This window comes from Salminus brasiliensis, chromosome 14 (genome assembly GCF_030463535.1).
Source record: "Salminus brasiliensis chromosome 14, fSalBra1.hap2, whole genome shotgun sequence".
NCBI lineage: Eukaryota > Metazoa > Chordata > Actinopteri > Characiformes > Bryconidae > Salminus > Salminus brasiliensis.
Window position 1 is genome coordinate 26,138,121 of NC_132891.1, and position 27,405 is coordinate 26,165,525.

General features: G+C 40.6%; 1 protein-coding gene across 3 annotated transcripts; it reads left to right on the forward strand.

The window, feature by feature from the left end:
* Positions 1 to 135: 135 nt before the first annotated feature.
* baz2a (bromodomain adjacent to zinc finger domain, 2A) lies at positions 136 to 26,113 on the forward strand. 3 transcript variants are annotated; one of them, XM_072696124.1, is made up of 30 exons: positions 136 to 356; positions 2,432 to 2,558; positions 2,703 to 3,584; positions 4,269 to 5,930; positions 6,732 to 6,935; positions 8,133 to 8,480; positions 8,579 to 8,639; positions 8,841 to 8,949; positions 10,055 to 10,162; positions 10,667 to 10,895; positions 11,313 to 11,374; positions 11,529 to 11,594; positions 11,748 to 12,122; positions 12,835 to 13,089; positions 13,472 to 13,686; positions 14,085 to 14,159; positions 14,303 to 14,474; positions 14,975 to 15,037; positions 15,702 to 15,846; positions 16,665 to 17,329; positions 18,296 to 18,491; positions 18,636 to 18,791; positions 19,992 to 20,152; positions 20,592 to 20,657; positions 21,767 to 22,053; positions 22,412 to 22,547; positions 23,588 to 23,734; positions 23,887 to 24,113; positions 24,772 to 24,915; positions 24,992 to 26,113. In XM_072696124.1, the coding sequence occupies exons 2-30, from the start codon at positions 2,432 to 2,434 to the stop codon at positions 25,149 to 25,151; spliced, it is 7,503 nt and encodes a 2,500-aa protein (XP_072552225.1). In that variant the 5' UTR covers positions 136 to 356; the 3' UTR covers positions 25,152 to 26,113. The 3 variants fall into 3 exon arrangements, with proteins under 3 accessions (XP_072552225.1, XP_072552226.1, XP_072552227.1); XM_072696125.1 differs by having other exon boundaries at positions 136 to 243; XM_072696126.1 differs by lacking the exon at positions 20,592 to 20,657.
* The last annotated feature ends 1,292 nt before the right edge of the window (positions 26,114 to 27,405 follow it).

Genomic DNA, 27,405 nt, shown 5'->3' on the forward strand with positions numbered 1-27,405 from the left:
CAGAGGGCGCTAACTAAAAGTGAGCATTTGTGCGTCCTTAGTGTAAAAAAAAAAAAAAAAATACAGCCAGGACGACTGTCGATTCTAACCGGACAGGTAGGCGCTAAGACCTTGGGGTGTCTGGACACCCTGTAGTGTGTAACGCACCATTCACTTCCTCCTTCAGCTCGGTCTCTTTCTCTCGCCTGTGATCATGGCTGCGCTCAAACATACCAGCCATGTTTGCTAATTTGATACCTAAAGGTTAGCGAATACCTGTTTATTATTTACATCGCCGCTACCGGTTTCATTCATATAAGTCGCCAGCCCGGAGCCCAAAGACACAGTTGTCTTTTTTTCCATCCGAAGAAAATAAGGTTGGAGCTTTTTATTATCGTTTATTATGTTAAAACTTTTCAGTGTGTGTGTGTGGGGATGATGCTGTCGCCGCCTCGGCAAAACAATATGAGTTAATTGACAAAAGGCAAGCGTCTACAATTATCCGAGCGGTTTACAGAGATCACTACAGCTTGCTCAAGGTTCAGTTTTGTACACTGAATCAGTTGTTAAACTCCGGTTGTTTTTGTGTGCCGGGATATTTGGAAGTCAGCTGCACATTAACGTTAGCTGTGGATCTTGTAGCTAGCTAGGTTTTAACTTCTTTAATTATTTAAATAACCTTGGAGTCGACGCCGTTCTCGATTAAGCCCTCTTGTTATTCTTTTAAAACATAGCCAGCTGCATCAGTGTGGGGATTTCTTAACTAAATTAATCTTGTACGTTATGTACATTTTAACTAGAGATCAAAACAACTGAATAGTATTTCCGAGTATCTGAAACATTTATCATATCCAGGCAGTGGAGTAAAGGCCCAGCTCGAATGACGTTATTAAAAAGGCATTAATCCGCGAATCTTCATTCGGGGGCTTTCAGGCTAAATGAGAGTTGTTATGAAAATAATTTTTTCAGCATGTTTGAAGTACAAGCCGGGTAGCTACACCGGCAGTGGCGAAATAAACTTGCACTTACTTGTCCATTCGCTTTGGACGTAGCTAGCTAACATTTGTGGGCTACTTTAGGTAGTAGTTAGTGCTATAGCTGGCAACCCAGCGCTAGCCGCAAACTCCTTTTTGCTTTTCGTTAGCTAGGCTGACCATATGACCAGCTAGCGAGCTACTTGACGCTTTTCCCTTTTTCGTTTTCACTGCAATGAATGGGACGTTACACGTAAACCTAATAAACTGCTGGAAATAAGTAGTAGCTAGCTAGTGAACTGTTCTGTTTGTTGTTTTTATAGCTGTTTTTTTTTTTCGAGAGGCTGTTAGCTAGGTAGCAACTCAACATTTTAAAGAGCACTGCTGAAGCAGGATGGCTCTCAACAACATTAGGATGCAATAAGTATTGCAAGCTAGCTGGTGCTAGGTTGTTTGGGAGCTAGCGCTAGTGTTAGCGACCAGGTTCATTCAGAGCGCATGGTCACGTGTAGCGGCTAGCTCCTGTATTAGCTAGCTATTTCCACGTCGTGCGCGTTCCCATCCTTAATCGTTCCCGTGTTTTTTTTTTTTGTTATTGTTTTTTGTTTGGACGGGTGTTGTAATCGTTGGACCAAATGCAGTTGTGAAGTGATGTCGTTTTGAGAACTTGCGCTCTAGGCGATGGCACTGAATTAGCTGGCTAAATGTTTACTCTGGGCTAGCCCCACTGCTAAAGATGTATAACGCTAGCGCATCATCATCATCATCATCCCACGTTGTTTGTGTTATTTTGTCTGCCCGCAATCAAACGATCCCAATCGATAAAATACACTCTAGTCACCTAAACTGGTCCAGTTGCAATTTCTATAACTGGTTAGATCACACAACTTGTGCTTGGCAATAAGTTGGAGGCAGAAAACGTTATCTCGGTGTGTGTGTGTGTGTGTGTGTATAACGACACCAAACCTTGAGCATCTCGTCCGCTTATCTGCGACATTTTAGGGAGAGTTGTAGAGTGCAATGTTTGTGATGTCGGCCACAGCATGTCATCACACTCCGTGTATTCATTTAAGGCCGATGTTTTGCATGCAACAACTGAATGTAGCTTCTGATTTGCAGCAAACTGTAGAAACTCTTAACGGACAGCAGGGAAATAATATTAATGAATTATTATTTTTGTTTTGTAGTAGGAGTAGTAACTAGGACTACTGGAAGATTACTAAGCAATGATGTAGCAATATAAGAAAAAATGGACCCTAGCTAAAATCTTTAGAAATTGTGTTTTTGTAATTTTGTCTTTTCAGATAGTCCTGCCACTGTGTGTGTGTGTGTGTATGTAAATTGACAGAATGAAAAAGCCATCAACTTTCAATGGAAGTCAGTGTGAAACGTTTAGTCCATTGGTTCATTCATTATGAAATGTATATAACATAAATATACATATATGAATATATATTTTTTCCTTTTCTTTTTTGTAGATGGAAACAAACAACCATTTTAACTATGGGACTCACTCTGCGTCGACTAACTCAGGACTGAAGCGTTCCTCAGGGGATTCTCTCTATACTAACGGGTCCTCCATGAGCTTCCCCCAGCAAGGGAAAAGTGAGCATCTATTTGTATTTTTATCCATGTCAGTGTGTCATAGTCATGACTATTATACAATTTGAATGTCATTTGTGAGACTTGTGTGTGTGTGTGTGTGTGTGTGTGTGTGTGTGTGTGTGAAAAATCTTTACCTATGTACAGATCTGAATGGCGACATGAATGTGAATGGCATCACTACTGCAGATGGGGGCAGCCAATCTGGCCCTCACCCTCCTTCTTCTTCTTCCTCTTACCCCCATATGAGCAATCACCAACGGCAGAGCACCATGGGCTATGACTACTTGTGGGGCCAGTCCCAGTATAACCCTGCCATGGGCTCTGGCACTGGTTCGGGTTCTGGCACCGGCCATGGAATGCACCAGAAACCAGGCTCCCAGGGGGTGATGCAACAACAGCAGCCTCAGCACCACTTTCAGGGACACGGACAGTATCAAGTCAACGGGAGCATGGGGGGTTCTCGACAACCCCCAGTAGCAGGGGCGCAATACTGGGGCCGAGGAAATCCTGGTCAACAGCAAGACGGGTCATCCGTGCCAATAGGGTACAATTCTCATAGCATGTATGGAGGTTACCCAAACCAAGTGCATACTGGCCTCCCACAAACATCACACCACCAGCAGCCTCCTCCCATACAGCATCAGTCTGCAACAGCGCTTCATCACCACCCACATCACCCGCAGCACCACCAACCTCAGCATCTGCAACAGCAGCAGCAGCATTATGGTATGGTGCCTAATGGGATACCTTATTATTCACACCAACCTCAGCATGCACCTCTGTCCTCTCAGCAGCCTCAAAGTCAGCCTCAGTCTCAACCCCAGACTCCCATGATGCCCACCGCACAGAATTTCACCCCCCCGCGAGGAAGTCCTCAGCACCATCAGATGGGCCACGGGGGTACCAGTAGCCCGCTGCCGGTGCAAGTACCGAGGATGTCTCCTTCTGCAATGTCTGACGGTGGTTCACCTCAGCGAAAGGAGAGTCCAGGGAGAGGCAATGTAGTTCATTCCTCTGGGATTCAAGGTGAGTGAGTATCTGTCATTTGCCGATCGCAGGGGCAAATGATATGTACTTGATGTATTGAATAAATTCTAGGTTATTTTGTGTTTCCTCTCCTCATCCTACATCATTCTAAATTACCAATGTAAACTGATGCAGCTTGTTGAACCCTGCTTCCATTTTGCATGTGAACATTTCTACTGTCATTGTGCCCAAAACTGTTCCTTGCAAAAGCACAGTATGGATAGTTTATCATGCTCTCTTCTGTAGGAGTGTTAAGTCTTTTCTGCAAAGGACCTGTGGCACAGGTTTTCATTTAATAAACAAAAGATGGAGCACAGCAGTTTTTACTCTTGAGTCAGTTTCTCGTGCTTCAAACAATGATCATGTGTGCTTTTTCTTTGTTGGACTAAAAACATTCATCATTCTGGCCCTTCATAGTGTGGTTTTCTCTATCTAGTTTGAGTTGTTTCATGACTGTTAAACTGTAAATATGGCTTTGTTGTACCTGGCTTAGTTACGAACATGGCCTTGTTCAGTTGATTTTTCATGCAGTGAACTTTTAATAGACAGCCAGTCTGTCTGTTTTATTCTGTAAGAAACAAGCAAACTTTCTTAACCTAATTTCTTTTAAATAGTTTTTTTTATTTGCATTGATATGTTTTATATGTAAAGTTAATTGATTTTATTTTTTCTCGTGGTTTACAGTGCAAATTAATGAGTCCTACAAAGAAGTTGATCAAGGTTACAATGGTGTTGAAAGATCTTCTATGCCTCAGCGGCCCCCGGAAACTGTCTTGCCACCCTCTGATGACTACATCCCACAAATGCAGCCACCAGTTGTGGATGCAGAGCCTGCAAAGCAGCATCATGACATGGGAGTCATACTCAAGGATTTGAGTCCTCCTGCTGTTTCTGGACCTCCGCCACCAGTGGCTGTACCACCTCGTCAGGAGCAGATGTCAACTGCACTTCCTCAAACTGTCTCGGGGTCTACTGTTGTACAGTCCTTGTATTCCACAGCAGTTTCAGAATCTCCTTCAGGAGTTTCTGCACATGCTTCAGTTGTATTGAAACCTGGAGTTAACACCTCATCAGCTATAACCGCACCTTCTCAGTTGCTCACCACTCCACCATTAATGGTGCAAGGCCTAAGACCTGTTGCTGCCACTGTACCATCAGTTTCTGTTGCTGTACCTGCAGCAGTACCTGCTCCACCTAAGATGGGTCAAACCTCCAAAGCACCTCAAACTGCAGTGTCTACACCACCTCCAGTTATGTCTCACAGTCAGTTTCTGTCTGTTGCACCTTCCGTAGACAGCCCTGGGACTAGGGGTCTACAGGTTCCTCAGTCACCTATATCTCAGCATACACCTCCAGTAATTTCCACTCTTTCCTCTGTACCAGACCCTCCCCAAAGGGCAGTGATGTCACCTTTAGTAACCACAAGTTCTTCATCTCTTTCTGCTTCCTTGGCTCATACAACTGTTGATCCTTGTTCTCTTGCCGTAGACTCTAAACTCATTTCTGTTGTCTCTACACCTCCACCTTCTTCTGCCTCTTCTCAAATGCGCTCATCTTCGCAGCAGTTTTCTGCACGTCTCCCTGATGCAAGTGCTACAGCTCAGGCGTTTCCGTCACCATCCCCTAGTTCCACTGCCCCCAAGTTACCAGTTTCTTCTATTGGATGTGTAGAACCTCCTGGTGACACTGCCGCAAAAGTTTTCTCCTCCTCTTCTCAAAGCCCAGAAGCTTTTGACAAACCATCTCCTCAGAAAATCAGCAGCGAACCTGATGTTGGTCATCACTGTCGTAAAGCCATTCTGGCAGACTCTGTGTCCAAGCAGGAGTGTCCTAGAGGTTCCTGGACTGAGTCTCTAGGTAAAAGCTCTGAAACATCTCCAGACGTCCTAGTTTCAAAACTGCTGAAAAGGGACGCTTTAGTTGAAAAGTGTCCTGCCACCAATAAGGAGCAAGCTGCTCTTGGAAAAGGAAATGCTGACACTCTAACTGATACCTTGGACACTGAGAATTACCCATCTTTACTCGAGTCAACTTACACAGATATGTCTGCAGAGAACACTGAATCCTTGGAGGATAGCTATGACGTGTCAGTCAACAACAGTTCTCAGGATGAAGGGTCATCCATTTTTACCAACGAGTCCAAGGGCTGGTTGCCTGAAGACAGACGTAGAGAAGACGTCTCGTGTAAGAAAGAGAATGCAAGCAGCTACCTGGCCACTAGGAGCTCCAGTGATGATGCCTCACTCCAGGATTATTCACAGATGGATTACTCCTTAAATGACCGTTCACAGAATGATACTTCCCAGCTGTCTTCTGTAAATGAATTCTCTATTCATTCTGCTAAAGGTAAGGTGAAGTTTTATTCAATATAGAGGAAATTATATTGGGATTAGGCTTCAGTTAGTAGTATCTTATAAGTAATCAACCCCCCTGTGATATGCTTTTCCTTTCATTACTTATTGCATAAGAAATATTAATACATAGAATGGGTTTGCCTCAGTCCAACAGAAATGTAGTGAGATTGTTCCAGTGTAGTATATTTTTCCATGGTTGGTCTGTGGTTCAGCTACTGTACTAAGTTTAATTTGTGGATTAAGTAAACAAAATAATTGGAACTAATGTTTTGCATTGAGGCTTAATACTTTCATACAACAGATACCATTTACATGACTCTTGCATGCATGGATTGTTGTGGAAACTACTTTATGTTAACAAATCCATTTGCAACAAATACAAATGACACACTTTAACAGTGGGCAAATACTGCGTAAACTGCTGTTAACACTTAAAACAATTGCCTAAATGGTGAAATAAGTTTTGTGCACACATTATTGGTAAATGAATCCATGTTAATGTGTTTGTTAAAAGCAGTTAGTTAATCATTTGCTGGTCTTTCCTTGGGTGTTTTGTTTAAAAATCAAGGATTACATTAACAAAGGGCTTTTTTCAATCAACGGTTACAGGCTCATCTCGCTCATTGCAGTGTCAGTACTTTATTCAGCACCCATACCCAAACGTAGCTTGATAAAATACACTAAACTCTTCTTTAGAGAAATACTGCCGCATGGCTAATTTATTGCACCGAGAGCTTAGTGTATGAGGATATGATGCCATATTCTCCATTTTTTTCTTATTTATTCCCTACAGCTAAAGAGACAGAAGGCCCAAAAATGGAAGCCATTGTTGACCCTACAGTCTCTACACTATCAGAGACAGGAGCACAAGAAGGCTGTGGTGTACCGCTACCAGATAATGGTACTGACCACCCACTGTCTGCACCCTCTTCTGCCAAGCCAATGAAGAAACCACGCAAGCCAAGGACACCAAAGGCTTCAGCATTTTTTGATCAAAGTAAGACTGCTGTTTTTTGGCTGATTGCATGAAAATAATCTAATCATATCCAGTCCACTGTTGCTGAAATAGGAAAGTGAAGAAAATGTAGTAGTACTAATACATTTACAGTTGTGGTCAGTTAAATAACATGCACTTATCGTAGACATGAGTGTCATAGACTTAGAGGCTGCCGTCCAAGAAAACAGGGTAGGCTTGTCCCGATTAATTGGGTGGTTTTGGCATTGTGGCCAAAAACAGCAGAAAATAGACATACGTTTTATGGAAGAGGGGTTTAAATCATCCTTTTAGACATATTCACTATAACACTGTGTAACCTTACTTTGGTGAACAAAACACAAACACTTTTTGAGAACAGTAGGGTAGCACAATGCTGTTAAAATGCTATGAACAGTCAAAAAAAGAGATATGAAGTTCCACGTTAAAATGGAAATGTCTGTTAATGGTGCCTGGAGAATGGCAAATGACACTCTGCTACGACAAAACTAAGGATTGGAACTGGATCTGGCTTAAAAAGCTGATACCTGATCCATAAAAAAAAAAAAAATGCCTGGATCACCCCCAGTCCTGATCCACTGAATCAGATTGGGACATTCTTACCAAATGGTCAAAGTAAAAGCCTTCTGGGGGAGCCCCCCAAGCACTGTACCAACCGATAACGTGATGGTGATGGGGCTTCTCGCGGGCTGTGGACATTGAACAAATTAGATGGAACAATGAAGAAGTAGGACTACCTCAGAATCAGAGTTCTGAGCTGTGGTTAAGTCAGGTGAAGTCAGGTTCCTCAAGTCAAGTGGGTTTTATTGTCATTTCAACTACATACAGAGTACACAGTGAAACGAAACAACGTTCCTCCAGGACCATGGTGCAACATAGACAGTGCATACAAAACACAAGTGCAGACAGACAACACAACACAGTCCTGCCAGAAAACAATGAAGAATGATTAAACATCCAACCAGAATTCTTCCAGAAGCTTGTTGATCGCTACAAACATCTGGTCAATGTGCAGATTGATAAGACATTTGACAAAATATTAGGTGTTCTGTATGTATATGTATGGAACAGAAACCCCATTTGTTTTGTCATGACGTTCCTGTCCATGATTAGAGAGAGAGAAAGGTTTTCCCTTTTTTTGCTTTTGTAGTTGGGCTGGGAAAAAAAAACAAAAAAAAACACATGCTTTATGTTTGACAGGTTCGCCTGATGCTAAGAAAAAGAGACGAAAATCTACACCTAAAGTTTCAAATGAGGAGAACAAGGAATGGAAGAAGGGAAATGAAGAGAAATCGCCACCAGAAGCAAAAAAGAGGAAAACCTCCAAAGAGGCATCAGAACCTGCACATGTTTCTGACGGTGCTGCGCTTCCTGCTGGAGCACTTCTGACTAAAGAGTCGGGAAGCATCAGTAATGACCCCAGCTTGACCAATAATGATGAACTTTCCATTTCTAAGCTTAAGAAAATTAAGAAACCCAGAAAAAAAGGAATTGCAGCTGTTTCAGAAGCAAAAACAGATGAGGATGGTGAAGACAACTCCACAGCAGGTGAGCTAGTATCTGAATTTGTTGTCAACCTTCTTATTCAAACTTGGTGCTGAGGTTTGGACTTGACCTGTTAAAGTCACCTGTTATTTTTGCCCAAGGAGAAACCCCAAGGCGCAGAATAGCTACTGAAGAACAAGTCAACTTCCCTCTTCTTCATGGGTCAGTTGTTGTTTTTGTTGTTTATATATATATATATATATATATATATATATATATATATATATATATATATATATATATATATATATATATATATATATATAAATTTTTTTTTATTTTTTTTTTAAGAATATTGTTTTGACAGGTCATGTAGTGTTTGGGTACAGTTTAATGTATGCGGAAATGTTTTTAATGTTTTAGATGGCGGCGAGAGATCCGTGTGCGGATGCTTGAAGACCGAATGAAAGGAGAGACCTGGTACTACAGCCCCTGCGGTAGGAGAATGAAACAGTTCCCTGAGGTCATTAAGGTAAGTCTTTTTGTCTTCATTCACGTGATAGACATGAACAAGTCAACAACAAACAATATTATCACAGCTCCCTTCTGATGTTTTATTTATAGTATTTCATACATGGTTCAGGAATTCACATGGAAACTTGCAGTAGTTTTCCGTGTTGCGGAACAATCTTTGGAAAAGGAGATGATTGTTAGGCATTTGCTGTCCTCCTACTCTGATAACATCATGTATTTCAAACCCCATTTGAGGGATTCGTGCTCCCAGCCGTCATTAAGAATGCTGCCACATGAAATGAAATATTGTTCGAGCAAGGCTGCATAAATGTTGCCAAAACCGTATGAAAAATTTCATTGACACAGGGCAGTTTTGAAGAGCTAAAATATTAACAAATTATATAAAAATAAAAAAATAAACTCTAATTAGACTTGAATTATAAAATTGACTGCTTTACTAGCTAACTTTCTAAGACTCGAGTTTGTCGATGTGTAGTGAAACTATAGTCAGTGTTTAGCTGTTGCATTTAGCAATTCATATAAATGGCAACTCTGGAATTTTTGCTTTTCTTTCCATAACATCATGTGCCATCATTAATATTATATAATATAATATTGATGCATTCATTATTACATATTTTAATTTAATTGGCATTACATTTAGATTTTTTTTTTCCTTTGATGTTAGAGGTTTTATTCATTTTTTTTTTTTTTTTTTTTTTTTTGGTAAATTGTTGTCGACAGTCTTGCATTTTAACCACAATTTCATTTATAAAAGCAGTAAAGGGCAAAATATTTAAGGAGGTGAATACTATTTATAGGCACTCTAAGTTGTGAGGTTGGCCCTCCGTGGATCATGTAAATGGGCCACAGTTGCCTATGACCCTGTAACTAGTTCACCGGTTGTATTTGATATGTACGAACCACTGCATACCAAGAAACCCCCGTCTAATATTTTGGAGATGCTATGACCCATCTGTCTAGCCATCACACTTTGGCTCCTAATATAACCCACCCCTTGACAGATGCCACTGTATATGATCATCTTGAGCATATTTTTAAGCATTTATTTATACAAGCTTATACAGTTTTTTTTTTTTTTTTTGCTTGTTTTTTGCTTTTAGTACCTGAGAAGACACCAGGATGATCTAAATGGGGTGTCAAGGGAGCACTTCAGTTTTAGCCCACGGATGCCAGTGGGGGACTTCTATGAGGAACGAGACACACCTGAGGTTTGTGTGAAAGAGAAACCAAACTGGCGAATGTCTTGATGTGGTTTTTCTGGTTTGAGGCTCTGCAGTCTGTGTTGTGCTAGGTGAACACATCCTGACTGCAGTGTTGACGTTGTCATATAAACAGAGTTATTAGAGTTTAATTGGTGTAAATGTAAACATGGTCTCCCTCTATGCTCCTCAGAACTTACAAGTATTTAACTGACAAACATGCATAGATCCTTGGTGATAAGCCAGTAAGTCATTCGGCTGTTCTTGCATTGGTGCTAAGGATCCTAAAAATATTAAAATAGCCTTCATAAAGGATAAGTCATTAACTGTTTAGTTAGTGGATAAGTAGTTTTGTTTAGAAATGTGATGTTATGAGCCAGAGAGTTCAGAAGCTAACTTGCTAACAGAAATATTATTTGTATTATTTTATTAAACATCTTTCAACATTTCCACAGGGGTTCTTAGTCATATAACTAGTTGTCTCACAACTTCATGTTCAAATTTGCCTGGCAGGGGAAGAAATGGTTCCTCCTGGCCAATGAAGAGGTCCCCTCCATGATTATGTCCATAACGGGCAGGCGTGGTCGTCCTCCAAATCCTGACAAAGAAGGCAAGCTTCGATCTCGAGTCTGCCGTCCCAAGGGAGCTCCGGCTAGGCGCCCGGGCAGACCTCCTAAGCCGAAGATGATCGACTTTCTAAGCAAAATAGATGCCAGGCTGCTAAAGAGACTGGAGGCAAAGGGTATGTTTTAATTCTTTTAGGATGGGTTCCAATGTGAAGAAAGAGAATCATGTAATTGGTTGCACCAAGCAAACTAGTTTCAATGTATCTTTGTTTCAATGTATCTTACTTTGTAACTTCCACCACCTAACAGTGTGTGTCCATTGTAAAATGAACCCAAAAACCATCATTATGGTGGCTTGCCAGAAAATACACCTGGATTTGTGTCCTCTCCACAACAGGTTATACACTTTAGTTTGACGGCTGTGATTCATCTTCCGACGAATGCACACTAGTTTTAAACTATGTTCTAGGCTTGACACTCAAACCTACAATCCAACTTGCATTCAGGGAGTGCAGCTGGCCGCAGAAGTTTACCATCCAGAAGTGTTTTAAAGTACCACGAAGAGTACATGTATTTTGTTCTTAATTTAACAGAGGAGCTGACTGAAGAGGAGAAAGAGAAACTTGTTAAGATCAAGAAGAAAATGAAGAAAAAGGTAAATATATAGCTCTTTAAATGACTGTCTTGCATATTAAATGCCTTTCTGTTACACATGTTTATTTGCTCTGTTAAAGACATTATTCAGGTTGACTGTTACATTACTCTCCACCTGTCCATGTCTAACTGAGATTTAAATTTCCTTTACTCAGGCCAGAATGAAAAGAAGGGAAGATGCTAAGAACAAAAAGATAAAGCAGGAGAAACTGAAAGCTAAGGTAATGTGGTTTTAGAAATATGCAAATATTGACTCATGTAAAATTGAGAATTAAAATCAGGATCACTTTAGCCATGTCCACCACGATTCTATTCTTCTATAAGGCGTGTGGGTCAAATACACTAATCTAATTGTTTTGTTAATGTGTGAACAGTTGGAGAATGCCAAAGAGCCCATGTCTGAGGTACAAGCGCAGAGTCAGTCTCTGGACGCAGAGATGGCCCAGTGTGGGCCAGAGCCACCCAAGAAACCTGGCCGCAAGAAGAGAGCTCCGGCTCCAGCCCCTATAGAAGAGGACCTGGAGAAGGCTAGCCCTGTGAAAAGAGCAGCAAGGGCCCGCAGCAAAGCCAAGGCCCTTGCAAAGGCACAGGCTGAAGCAGAGGCTCAAGCGCAGGCTGCGCTGGCTGCTAAGAGGCAAGCAGAGAGGAGGGCGCAGGCACAGAAACGTCTGGAAGAGCGGAAGAGGCAGCAGATGATCCTAGAAGAGCTGAAGAAACCTGCCGAGGATATGTGCCTCACTGACCACACCGTAAGTGGACAACCTCTGAGGTGTTCGTGCATACATTTGAATACAATGGCATTCAAAAGTTTAGGCAGGCCTGGTCCAAATATGTTACAGTAAATGGCTAAGCGAGTAAAAGGTTTTTTTTTTTTTTTTTTTTTTTTTTCTCCCAATAGGTTTAAATATGACACATTTCTTTAATATTTCCCCCCATATTTCATAGTTTAAAATAACAAGAAAAAAGATATGGGCCTGAAACAAAGGTTTGGGCACCCTGCATGGTCCGTATTCAGTAACTCCCTTTTTGACAAGTATCATAGCTTTTTTTTTTTTTTTTTTTTTTTTTTTTGATTTGGATTTTTGACCCTCCTTTCTTGCAAATGGCTCTTCTAGAAAATGTATGTGTCCTTAACTATTTAGAGTAACAAACTTTGACTAGGGTACCCTTTGCGCTGGATATGCTGCAATAAGCTTTTCTGAGCATACTGTAAGGATATTGCCAACCCTGGTAACTGACCAGTTTCTAGTATCGTGGATGCAGAAGTTTGAATCTAAACCAATCCAAGAGAACATAACTTGTAGCATTTTTACAAATTAGTGTGTACTCTTAGTGGAAGAGTAATTTTGTTGGCCGGATTTGTTGTGGTTATTATTCAAATTGAACTCTAGTAATTGGCATACTATTTTGTTCACTTTCATTTTTATATAATGTTTTATTATTTTTTTCATGTATATAAAGCCTCTACCGGAGTTGTCTCGTATTCCTGGACTGGCATTGCCAGGTGTGGCCTTTTCCCACTGTATCACCGTAGTGGAGTTCCTTCATGGCTATGGAAAGGTACTGGGTCTCCAGGTGCCCAAGGACATCCCAAGCCTGGCCACACTGCAGGAGGGTCTTCTAGATGTGGGCAATAGCCAGAGTGAGCTCTTGGATCTCTTAGTAAAACTAATGGAGGCCGCATTGATTGATCCTGGACTGCCGTCTTACTACCAGGTGAGTCTCATGTTTTATTGCAAAAATTTGTTTTAGTTTTATTTATTTTATTATTATTAAAAAAAAATGTAACAGCAAATATATGTAGGGGGAAATCAGCAACGTTAACAGTAGCGACAGTTCATGCTGTTTTTTTTTGAATGCGTGATCACATGGGGATCTGTGTATGCATGGTTTTATAACTCCAGTGAGTAATTCTCTTCACAGACTGCACTAAATATCAACAAATTTCAACTCTGCTGAAAGAAACTCCAGTCTCAATTATTTGATGGCTGCTTTTTGCATCTGGCAAATTGATAATGTTTTATGTCGCTAATGGTTACTTTTGTGTGTTATTATTTTCCCCCCTTTTTCCATTACTTCCCTTTCCTGTGTCGTCTAGTCTGTGAAGATCCTGGGTGAGAAGTTAGTGGATCTGGAGCTAAGTCACGGCACAGTGTCTGAGGTGCTCCGGGTTTTTCTTGAATCTCATGGCTTTGAGCTGGAGGTGTGCAACACTCTCCGCACTAAAAGCTTCCAGACCCTGTGCCCTGAAATAAAGGCCTCTATCCTTGCTTTTCTGGTGGAGGAGCTCAATGCCAGCAACACAGTCATCAGGTTAGTTTATCTCCGTTTTACAGGTTTTAGGCTTGTAGTTTTGTTTTGTAACTTTTTTGCGGGGAATACAAAATATACCATAAATAAAAAAAAATCACAATGTTATTGTTTACAGAAACCTTTAATATGTTTAAATGCATTGACAGAGTAACTTTGGTCAAATATTGCAGAATAGTCGTAATATACGCCATATAAAGATTCCCCTTCTATAATACAAATATTTGTAATATATTGCAAGATGTATCGAAATGCTGTATGTGCACTTGCAAAATAGTTTCCACTATTGGTATGTGATGGAGAAATAAAGGTAGTGACTAGTACCGTTGTATAAGTAAAACAGTTTCTACCTGTAGAGTAAATGTGGACACATTAGTGATTGCTTGTTTTTGAATGTTCAGAGAAATCGACAACACTCTGGAGAACATGGCCACCTACAGGAAGAACAAGTGGATTATTGAGGGCAAGCTGCGCAAGTAAGTTTGTCAGATGAGTTTTTTTTTTTTGTTGTTGTTTTTTGCACCATGAGACTATTATTGGATGTAATTAAAGCCACTCTAATATATAAATTACGTTTTTTAAATTGTAAAATATTTCTCTAATATTTTGTGTGTGACAGACTAAAGGCTGCACTAGCACGAAAGACGGGCCGCTCTGAAGAAGAACTGTGTTTTGAGGAGCGGAGGCGGAGTGCTCGTGTTGGAGTGGCTGAAGATGAGAGTCTGGAGGAGAATAGCGTACTACAGAGGGGCTGCCGACGCCGGCCCAAAGAAGAGCCAAAGCTCAGTGAGGTATAACATGCTAGTTGTGACACTTTCTCACTCTTCTGTTTTAACTTTAATTGTGGGCCTTAAATGAGTGTTTTTGGGCGTGTTTGGACATTTTTCAATCAGGATGCTGAAATGGTATCTACCTAAAGCCCCCGTAACACTGGTGAGGGGTTATGTTGTCAGATTATAAATGTGCTTTTTTATTTTTTTTTTTTATTTAGTAAGCAGTGCTTTACTGACAGTTCTTCAATTTAATTCGATGAACAATCTGAAGAATGTCATGTTCTATGGGTGACAGTTATCTATTAGATATTGCATATTGCACAGTCTTTATCTATGCCACTGAAGTATTTGTAATATATTTCAAAATATATGGACGTTTGAATCTCAAGACTCTTTTCTTGTATATCATAGCAAACTTTTTCTGTAGTAAATGCTACCTATACTTTTCAATACGCAACTCTTCCTCACCATAGCCAGTAATATATTTTTGATTGAGACTGCTTTATAATCCCTTACAGGCTGAAAGTCCAAACAATGCGAGTGTTCCTGAACTGGAACGTCAGATTGATAAGCTAACCAAGGTAAGACTTCCGGATAAAATGCTTTTACTGCCATCTGCACACAAAATACAGTTTGGGCAATGGTGTGTCCTTACTCAACCCTGTTCCAATTGGATTAGTTTATTAGGGGCTCTGTATATCTCACGAGTGTTGCTCTCACATCAGGATGGCAATGAAATCAGCTCAGCAGGCTGAGCAGGTTTACAACAGTTGTGTCCAAACCGTCATGAAGCTTTCTTTTTACCGCTTGGAAACAGTTTATGTACAAGAGGACACATGTCCTTGGTGAATAAATAAAACACACAGCAGCGCTCAAAATGTTTTCTGAGGCCACATCGGGCTGGAAAAACAGAGATGTATAACCAGACAGGACTGAGATTATCAGACAACTACTGAGTTCAGTGAACAGCAGTAGGTAATTAAGTCTGTACTCTTCCGAGGACTATGGAGAAATGCTCCGACATGGCCAATCTGAATAGAAAGAAATCACAGGGGGGTTCCCCCAGGGCCCCTTTTAAATGTAATACTGTTCAAATTGGGCTTTGCTTTAATCCAGCAATCAGTATAGAACATTTTCTTTTTTTTCTGGTTTCATCTGTTAAACTAAAACACAAAAGACTGTTCTTAATTCCTAACTGTGTTAGTTTTCTTATGTCAACTGTATGATGTGATCCTGTTTTTGCAGCGTCAGATTTTTTTCCGCAAGAAACTGCTGCAGTCATCGCATGGCATGCGGGCAATGTCTCTGGGGCAGGATCGTTACCGCCGCAGGTACTGGTTACTACCCCATATCGGTGGTGTGCTGGTAGAAGGTCCGGAAGATATTTTGGGTAAGTCTCCTGCATCTAAAACTCTGGCTAAACTCTGGCTGCAGTTCTATATGTGGCTGATGTATACTGTACCTAAAAGTAGGAGCTATTAAAGGGGGAATTGTACTGTTTTGTTTTTTCTACATAATCCGATTATTGTGAGATTGTCTATATCTAATGTAGAACACTTCTATAGGCTGTCATACTTTTATTTGAGAGCTGAGTGTTTTTTTAATAATCAGGCACTGATCGCTATTATAAATCCAGTAGAACAAATAAATTTTTTGACATGACCTGAATTTGTATTTCAAATGTTTTGTATGTTTGGAGTTTGCCAGAAAGCATCAGAATGATCCAGCTAAAATGTAGGATATGGTGACAAAAGTAAGGTATTTGGCCCAACTTCTGATCTCTGTGTGGTGCAAAGCAAACACTGTTTAACAAACGCCATACCAACAGTGACCCATGGGGTGTTATTAAAGTGCTTTCCTGGGCATCTTGATTTTATTAAACGGTTGGGTCATGCAAAAACACAGGCAGGATGTTGCAAGACAACCTGCTTCTGTCTGCTAAAGGAATAAGGAAGAATAAAGCTTTTACTTTTCAGCAGGATAGAGATACCAAACACAAGCCTTTTAAAGCCTTTAAAAAATTTTTATTTGAAAATTCCACTTATGCAAGCTTCATCTAACCAATTTGCAGAAGCATAACCCAGATGATTTTTTTTTTTTTTTTTTAAGATATTGCAATTACTACTTAAATGAGCACATAAACTAAGAAGAAATCTGTTTTACGATTTACAAGTTCCTTTTTTTCCCACCCCATTGTCTTACTTGCAGCCTCAAGTGATATTCTGGTGAAGGATGTGCCGGTAACCTCTGTAAAGAAAGAAGTCGTGTCTCCTGTAAAAGTGGAGGTCAAAGAGGAGCCACCTGTATTGGCTGTGTCCACTGGCGCCAAAATTCTCCTCCCGTCTTCCCCTCCTCCTTCCCACCTGTTACCTCCCCCTTCCAGTAGCTCCTTGGAGGTGGACCCTCTTCCAGGCGAGGCTTCTCTAATGAGCAGCCCCAGAGGACGAGGCCGACCCCGCAAAATTAAACCAGAAGTAGAGCTCCATCTGCGGACTGTCAAGAACCGCCGCCGCAGACGCAGCAGCAAATCTGGTGGTGAGGATTCGATTACGGGGGTGGGGCCTGATGCCAGAATGCAGGACCTCACCCAGTCAGCCTTCCAGACTTGGCTCAACCAGACCCAGTGTTCCATTTCAACTGACACACCAGTCTTGTCATCTGAGGCTGGACAGGATGGGGACGGCAGCCAACCAGAGGATGGTATGAAGGACATGGCTGAGAAGAGAGGGCAGTGGTTCAACCTGTTGCCTAAGGATCCATGCGACGAGGCATCGCTGTCCCAGCCATGCGCACCCTCATCTACCTCTATGTCGCCTGCAAAATACATGCCCCTTCCCCTGAATGCCGCGCCGCCCTCTGAACCGCTCCCACAGGTCAGTGCTGTTCTAATCTGTATGACAGTCACTAGCAAGTCAAATAGAAGTTATAAATGGCTGGTGAATGTATTGATAATTCAGTGCTACTATCTGAGGTTAATTAGCTTTGCATTAGTAACTTTACCACTTACCTCCTGGGTACCATTACTTTAATTTTTGAGCATTAAAAAGGCTTAAATTGTATGTCTATAGTTAAATTCAGAACTTTAGGAAGGCCTATTCTAAAAGCTCAGTCGTATTTACATATTTTTTTTCTGCCTCGACTTGGAATGGGAGCATGTCAGTACATGTATGTGCAACTTATGTTTCTTACTGGACAAAAACAACTTTGCTCATATAATGCTCAGACTCTGATATTTCTTTTGTTGCAGTAATTCCAAACATGATTGCTCTCTTTTTGGTAACAGAAAAACAGAAGTAAACAAAACAAAAATCTCAAAAAAAGGTTTACTGAAAGCAAAACAACAACAGAGTATGATGCTACCACCATCATGCTTAACAGTTGCTTGAGAATGCCTCAACCTTACTCTGCCCAACATACCTGTTGTCATTGTGGTCAAACAGCTTAATCTTTGTCTCATCTGATCATGAAACTTTCTCAGACTTTTTCATTGTCCATGTGGGAGGCTGCAAACTGTAGTCCAGCATCAAGGTAGACAATAAACTTCAGCTTCTCCACTTAAAGCAGTGTCGACTCGCCTGATGTAAATCTTTCTTCTGAAATCTGCACTGAACTTCGTGCACTATGTTGTCAGTCATGACCACTAACTAATTAAGACATTAAAATTAAGACCAGTTCAAATAAATAATTGAAAGCCCAATATTGCCATAGCATTAATGTCCATTATGAGTCCATGTAAACTAAAATCACAGCTTTTTGTCTGACGTAAAACAAAAATCACATACATAGTTTTGTATCTTATATTAATTTTGAATACTTGGTCTTGTTTTGTTTTTTTACAGGCTATTATTCCCCCTCCTCAAGTGTGCTCTACTCCAGCTCCCAGGCCTGGGAGGAGGCGCAGGAGGGGCAGCGGTGCTGGCCGAGGGCACTCTCGGGCTGGGGCAGCAAAGCGCAGGGGCAGGCCACCGTCCTCTCTGTTCCAGGAGATTGAGCAGAAGTACTTCACACAGCTTGTGGTGAAGCCCATTCCACTCGGTCAGTCTCTTTCTTTTTTTTTTTTTTTTTTTTGCTTTTTTTTTTTTTAAATGGGCTAATGCCTACTGTAAGGTAGTACAATGATCAGTTGAGACGTATATAGAAGTTTAATTCTAAAAGTCATCACATTCTCTTTGTCTTTAGTGATGGTGAAAGGATGGTGGTGGGTCAAAGAACCGGAGGAGCTGACAGCTATTTTGACTGCTCTTAACCCACGTGGTGTCAGAGAGAAGGTTCTTCACAAGCACTTTACCAAACACATGGAGTTCCTGACAGAGTTCTGCTCACGGCCCATGACTGGTACGTCATCATCAAAGGGCGGTATGCCAGCGTGGGTAGATTAAGACTCAACTTTTATATTTAGTAATAATTTAGTGGGCAGTGATGGCTCAGTGGTTAGAGCGCCGGGCTATCGATAACCGGGTTGTGGGTTCGATTCCCGGGCTTGGCAAGCTGCCACTGTTGGGCCCTTGAGCAAGGCCCTTTACCCTCTCTGCTCCCCGGGCGCTGGAGTTAGCTGCTCTGGGTGTGTGTGTGTTCACTACAACAGATGGGTTAAATGCGGAGGACACTGTACAGTGACAAATACCTTTACCTTTTAATGGCTGATGTTGCACGTATCCTGGTATTTATAACGATCCAGGCAATAAATCATTGGCTTGATTGTGTTGTATAAATTGACATGTCTGTTAGGAAAACTGCTTGTAAGCGGACCAGCAGAAAACAGCAACATTGTCAAAATAAGGATTTATCCAAACTTGACCTATCAAACAAGATTTCCAATTTTCAATTTGCCCCTTTCTTTTTTTTGTTGCAAATGATTTAATGTTTCAGATCATAAAGACAACACAAGAAAACACAATGCAGCTTTAAAATGATAGTTCCATTTATTGAATATCAAGATTTAATCAAAATCTGTCAACCATATGAACATTTACCCCTTAGCTTCTAAAGCTAATAGTTAACTAAATTCAATTGAAAATTGGGTTAAATTTCACTTGCCTCACCCAGGCAAGGTTACTGCCAGACATGTTGAATGTTGAAACACTGCATAAGGAGAACCTGCCTGGCAGTTTAAAGCATGCTAGAAGGGGGGGGGGGTTTAAGTGCCCTTCATGGGAGAGTCGCAAGGTGCATTTGCCAAAAAACATCTGGATGACCCCCAAGACTTTTGGGATTCGATTGTGAGGACTGATGTGTCAAAGGTTGGCATAAAGGTTAACACCGCATTTCACCTTAAGAACATCATACCAACAATCAGTCATGGTGGTGGTAGTGTGGTGATTTGGGGCTGTTTACATCTGCAGGACCTTGGTGACAAAGTCCACCTCTGAATGGCTCGAAACGTGATATGCTATGAATCGCGATAAGCTATGCTTGGTTTTAATTTATTTTTATTTTAGTAATTGATTTATTTAAAAGCTGCATTGTGGAATTTATATTTAAGATCAGTTTCAGCCTTGAGTTCGTACATTCCTTTCTTCTGATTCTGCCTCTTAGACCCTATATTCCAGCAGAAGGTGGAGGAAGGTGGAGCTCTGACTGAAGTCGCACAGCAGCCTTGGGAGGCACAGGACCGGGCCATGCAGATTGACCTAAGTGTACTACAGTGGGTTGAGGATCTGGAGCAGAGGGTGGTGGGCGCTGATCTGCAACTGAAGGTGAGCTACATGGTTGATTTTAGAGGGTGTGTGTGGGAGAGGGAACTTTTACTTGGCTTATTTGGTATATATTAAGTCAGCTTTCATTTTTCTACTAGCTGACATTTAATTTGTTTTGGCTAATGAATAAGCTGGACAGTATAAAGCTTAGCTGTAACTGCATATGGCTAATACAGGCAGGGTCAACACCCCCCCTCCCCCCCCTTTTTTTTTTGTCATTCACTTTTTAACTATTCTGTAGTCCAACTTTCATCATTTGATCAAGATGCTGTTGACCCATTGTGGTCACAATGCATTGCATCCTTCATGCCTGCTCCTGAGCTGACTGAACAGCAGGAGGAGCTGTGGTTGTGTGTATTTAGTTTGACTGCATGTATGGACTCGGGGGGGTCCTTTAGCACCACCATTGCATCATAATGTTCACACTTTATATTCAAAGATGGCTCCCCCAAGCGGACCGAGCGACACTGAGAGTGCCGCCGAAGCATCAGCTGCAGGATTTCAGGTATGAAGACATGGCATCCCTGAGCAAGACGGAGCCATGATGCAAGGCTCTAACCATCATGACAGACATTCTCCCTTAACAAGTTGCTCAGCAATTATAACAGAAAATCTTTAAGATTAATTATTTAATAGTTTAATACATTAATTTCTTTTTATGGAAATGTTTAACTTCTACTTCCAGTCATTTATTTATTTATTGTTTTTTTAACCAAATTGGGGTTCAAACTGCCATGCTGGTTGAGTCTGTCCGTTCTTTTGTATCAGTTCTAACCTCCCACAAGGTCTTTGCCTATACTGGAAGCGAGTATAATCTTTTAACTCCATGTTCAGCTCCTTTAGATTTGACCTTTTAGATAGACCTGTTCTCTAATCCCTAATCACCTTTTTCTGTCTAAAAACACCCATTACACTTGTTCAACCCTTTTTAGGGTTCTGTGTTTTCAGTGTTTCTTTCTGTACTCTTTACATTCTTAAATGTAGATCATCACTATCACACAATCTTTCTCCATTTATTTATTTTTTTTTTCTTGGAAATGGTACAAAAAAGCTGGCACTTTTTTAAATTGTCATATGTTCATGATGAATGAACCAATATAAATGCTCAAATTACTTGAAATAAAATTGTGCATTGACGTTCATTGAAAGTTACTGTAAAGTAGGAGAGATGAGTTTTTTGCGTGGCATTAACTATATATACACTTGGTGGTACCAATGTTTTTTTTTTTTTTTTTTCTTCAGTATCTACATGGGTGTCATATGAGTGTACTTTGTAAATATACAGTTACTACCTTTAGCTCGTATGTCTGCATAATTCTTATTTGGATACACCAGCCAGTAATCTCTGGGGAGTGATGGCCCTGTCCTTTCTTTTTTTTCCTTTTTTTTGGGAGTAGAGGGTGGCTGATAATTGGGCAAAAATAAATTGGCGGTAATGCGCATCTAAACTAAATCATAAGTGTGCTTACCAAGTACATTAAGTGGGTATCTCAAAAATTCCACGTTTTCAGTAAGGATTCCCATAGACTGACTTGGCCATAGTTGTGCAGACTATTCTTGATCTGTCCCCCCTCCTCCCTTTTTCCTCTTCCTTCTCTTCTTCCTCGGGTTTAGATGTACACTGCACCAGAGCCGGACTCCACCCGGGATGACCTCCAGTACTATGAGCATGAAGTAGACCCAAGAGATGACTGGATGGTGAAAACCAAGAAAGAGTGGTCAGACCTGCTGCGTGTGCCCTCCAACCCATTGGACCTAGGTGTTCTGAGGCTGACCAACCTGGAGAGGAACATTGAGCGCCGCTACCTCAAGGATCCACTGTGGAACCTGTCTGAGGTGGTGCGTTTGGCTCCACTTACTCCACCGCCCGGCGGGGAAGAGGTGCCCATGGATGCTGTCAGGTTGGTCAGAATCATGTATAATCAAAGCTTCCCATATTCCTTTAAATGCTTTGGTGAAGCCACATATTTAAAAATGTTTAAAGCAGCAGGTTTAGGTTTCATTTACTCACCTTTTTTCTTAGATAAAGAACAAGCCAACTGACACTACTTTTTGGCAATAATATCATGATCATTTATTATTTATGATGATGTGCGATTTATCACTTCTTAGTGGTGTCTGGTAATTGTCGTGTTACATTAGAATATTGAGTCTTCAAAAGTAATTTGAAGTGTTTTGTTATGGTTAGTTTCGACCTGTGTATACAGCAATGTTTAATTTGTAATTGCTGTTAATTTGTGTGTGCGCGCATGTGTGTAGCCTGGAGAGTGAGATCACCCCCAGACTAAGGACATGGAGGCAAGCCCTGGACCGTTGCCGAAGTGCGTCTCAGCTCGCCCTGTGTCTGCTGCAGCTGGAGAGGGCCATTGCCTGGGAGAAATCCATTGTCCGAGTGGTGAGAACACAAATACGTGCACCTTTTTTCACCTTTTTAAACACGCGTGCGCGCACACAATTTATGATGCTTTTCCACCAGACAGTGCAGAAGAGTGTGTTATGGATTGCGATCTGAATGAGGGGATTTTACTTTCTTTAAACATGTCCTGAGGCTAGCTGGCTTTGGCTAATTTTAGCTATTCACACCCATAAGTTTCAGAACTAATCTTATTCAGTGCAGTAAAACATTGACCGCAGAGATGCTAAAATAAATGCATGTACAAAATGTACAAAGTATTTCCATGTTAATCGCACATTTTCTCCTGAGAACAATGTTGCCGAACACCACCAGTGGAGTTTGGTTTCTAAAGTTATCAAAGTCAAAGTAGGCTTTAATGTCAGGAAATACACAGGATTGAAAGTGCTTTACTCTGACCCATGGTGCTGCAATAGACATTAAACATTTAAATAAACATTAAAAGATCACTAAGCATAGAAATTGTTCTAAGTGTTTGTATAAATGATAGATAGAGGTCCTTGATATTGACATGTAAAGTGGCATATGCAGCACTGAACTTATAAAGTGTATGAATAAAGTATATGTAGAGATGATGCACTCTCCTCCCTGATGACAGCAGGCTGAAGAAGCTGCTGATCACTTGTTATGGTATGTGCACAAAGAAGCATCCCCTTATTTCAGCCTCATTTCCACTATTATACTACCCAATGGAAAAGTTCCTTTTTGCACTACTTTTCTTATCTATTTAGTATATGGAAGCTGCCTACCTGAGCCTAAGAATATTATGTTCATAAACTGCCAAAATGCAATCTAATAATAATTGTATTAATTAAATGCAATTAAGAATTCTTTTTGTATGAAAAATTATCAGCTAAATTTTCTTTGGGTCAAAAAATGAACACATGCTTTACTGAATTACCTGCTTCTTTTTGTTTCCTTGTATAATGCTCAATACCATTTTTGTATGATTGACCCTGGACACCTATGAAAATGTATTTCTTTTGTGGGGGTATTGTGTACTAAAGGCTGTGTCTCTGCAGACATGCCAGATGTGTCGAAAAGGTGATAATGATGAGTGTCTGCTGCTATGTGATGGCTGTGATCGTGGATGGCATATGTTCTGCCTGAAGCCGAAGGTCACTGAGGTGCCAGACGGAGACTGGTTTTGTCCCACTTGTGTTTCCAAGGTAATGCTAACTAGCATAAAACTCAACCCTTTTCTAATGCTTTTAAGTGATCTAGTTTGTCTGGCGAAATAAAGTAAATATTGTTGAAATCGCATTCATATTTAGACTGGGTGTGGTTTAATTTGTGCTTGTTTACATGTGTGGCTTCTCAGGGTATTGGTGAGGGTCCACGACCACAGCGATCGGCTCGGCAGAGATCAAACGTACGAAAACGACGTTTTGCTTATGGTGCCGAAAGTTCTGATGAGGAAGACGGGCAGAAGCGGAGCACGAGTACACGACAGAAAGATGGCCCTGCCCCCTGTAGCGGGACGAGTCACTCACTTTCAAAGCGTCGACGCATGGCTACGCGGAACCAACCTGACCTCACATACTGCGAGTGAGTTTTGAGGCCTTACAAATTTGAAGGCCATTTTCATCTCTAGTGGAACCGTATGTTATAAATCCAGTATTGTTGGCTCCCTTAACACCTCCATAATCTACTGATAAAGGCATTTTCTTAATTTTAGTTTTTCTTTCCATCAGAGCTGTCTCTCTCTCTCTGTCTCTCTCTCTCTCTCTGTGAGTGAATTAAGTAAACAGTTGTCTTTCACTTTCTAGCATTATGCTATGCTGATTTGTTTTCTTCACCAAACCACACACTTCTACATACTATTGCTAAATTTCCTTCAGGATCAGTAAGGTATCCTTTCTATCTCTCTCTATGCTAATGAAGGCACTTTTGATGTTTTTGTATGTTTGTGCACAATTCATAATGCAACCTTTCTCCCTCATGTTCCCCTTACAGCAAGCATGGTCACGTGGCAGTAATTTTTTAATGAAATAAATGTATTAAAAATACATTCTCCCACAAAAAAGTTTCAGATTCAGGGTTTTGCAGTTTTTGTGGTGTGGACAATACGTTGTACAGAAATGTTCTTTTTTATAGCCTATATCAGCTTAGGCTGGAGCATTAAGCGTTTGGGGGGGAAACCCATTTTGTACGAGGTTTCCTAATAAACATGTTGGTGACCAAGGTTTTCACATGTGCTTTTCAGGATCATTCTGATGGAGATGGAGGCCCATGCAGATGCTTGGCCCTTTCTGGAGCCAGTCAACCCCCGACTCGTGCCTGGATACCGGCGCATTATCAAAAACCCTATGGACTTCCTAACGATGCGTGAACGGCTTCTGCAAGGAGGGTGAGTGTGTTGGTGTTCATAATATTTCGTTATTTAGTTAATATTTAGTAGTTAATGTGTTTGTTCTGTGTTGCAGGTATTGCAGTTGTGAGGAATTTGCAGCAGATGCTCAACTGGTCTTCAACAACTGCGAGCTCTTTAATGAGGATACGTCAGAGGTGGGCATGGCCGGCCACTCCATGAGGCGCTTCTTTGAGAGCCGTTGGGCAGAGTTTTATTCGAACAGTGACAAATAAGGGCCTGCCTTTTAGCTAATGCAGGGACGGAATGCCATGCCCTACCCCTTGTTGCTCATTACTACCAGGATTGGTTCTGGACATCCTCTGTATACATAAGTGTAGATACATGTATAGTTTTCTGTTCATTTTGAGTCCAGTCTTTTCCCTTTTCTTGTGTTTTGGTTATTTTTTTAATATATATGTATATATATAGTTGCTTGGGTGCATAGTAAGAATTTCATACAACTTTTTTCTGTCCCCTACTCCCCACAACTAACAGTTTCACATCACAGTAGTTCTTGGTTCCACATCTGTTTTTGGGACCACAGCCTGATTAACTCATGTGAAGTGTGGGGATTTTTATTATTATTATTATTTTTATTTTTTTTTGTAATCCATCTGTCCAGCCTTAGCTACTGTAATGCTTCTGATCGAATGTCCTTGGTCATCTACCGTAACATGAGAATAGTGAGTGTTTCCACAAAGTGTCATGCCTCATTGTCTTGCAGGGTGTGTCTTCTTGGTTGACCATATTACTGTATTGTTCTGTCAAGTCTAGAGTCCTCTTTTCCCCTCAATATTTTTTTATTATATACTCTATATACTTAAAAGACCTAAAAAACTGAATAGCTGGGATTATTTAATAGCAATAGCCTGTAGTGAACGTGTACAGATCACATCGTAGAGATGTGTAGATGACTCATGAAATGGCCAGTAAAAGACGAGGAGCATTTATTCTCTATATTCTATATTCTGTACTGTCGCGACCCTTCTTCTTGCCTGTAGTAGAGCTTTGGTCCTGCCTCCAGGATAAATTGTATCTTTCACAATTTTTTTCCCCCGTTAATGAATTAATCCCCCTTTTTTTTTTTTTAAATCAGAAAGTGTCATGGCAACAGCATAACATATTACAGCACTGAGAGACGATGGCCACCATTTTTACAGGGTGTTTTAGTTTTTATTTTATTTTGGGGGGGGGGGGGGGTTCTTTTCCTCGTCCATTTTTGGAACCTCCGCTAGCTTGTTGTAGCAGTTTTAAGACCTTTTTGCCTCTGTGTATGAATAGTGTTTGGACAAAGTAATAGACCGACTGATTATTGTTGTAAGTGGAAAGGTGATGTGTATACATTTGGACCACAGAGTATAAATATATCGTATTTAGCGATACTTGTTCTTCATTAGAAGAAGCGCGGGGGGGGGGGGGAGAAGGAATATTTGCTTGGATGGTTTTTATTCACCTCAGCATCCATAGCTATATGATTACTGTAATAAAAATTGTGAACCTGGTGGTTTAGGAGCCTGGATCTTAAAGACCCATTCTCTGTAAGATTCATGTAGCCCCTTTTTGACTGAAATGCAAGGTCTTATCTTTGCTGTTACGGACCGATATGAAAAAAAATCAACTCTTCACACCTCCAGCATTCAGCTTTTTAACATAGCTAAATTAATGAAAACCAGGTTTTTATCAATTATCCATTGTTTGCTTTAAAAAAAAAAAAAAAAAAAAAAAAAATCAATGCTAGTCTAATGCAAATGGCTATGGTACTCCTTTCACGATTTCACTGAAGGTTTTCTGTTGACTGTAAATGGGCAGCAGATCATACGGCACTGAGACTATATAGCAGCATGGTTTCCTTTTAAGAAAATGTAAGGTGGCAAAAGTAGAATTCTCTGTGTCAATGTAGTTCTTTACACTGAACTTGTCCCATACCAGAACGTGTATATTTAGTCATGTTCATGGCAACACAAAAGGGACTTTTTTTTCTAAACGAGTGGGAAGAAAAAGTACTAAAATGTACAACCAAATGTGGTGTTTAGTGAATTTTTAATAATGTACAGTTTTTGTGACTTTAAATTTGTTCCTTTCTATATTTTTAGGACCAATATCGTTTTTAAGAGGCGGCATTAAAGTACCATGTTTGTTTCAAGGTGATGTAACACACGTGCATCTGTAGAATGTACTGTAAGCAGAAATAAAACCACATCAGTAGAGAGAATTGCTGGACTTAATCTCTTTCTTTTTAGGTGTGTTGGTGTTAATGAAATTGTAGTACCAATAAGATATCATACATGATCAAAGTCTTTGCATCCTAGATCAAAATATTTTACAGTTAATAGCAAAGTGAGTAAAAATGATCTGATTTCTTATTTGCATAAAGTTATATAAAGTTTCCTCGATGGGAGTTTGTTGGATTCTTAGGCCGTTGTGCATTCACTCTTTTAACTGAAATGGCTTTACCACCATCTTATTGCCATCTTCTAGTTGGTTTTG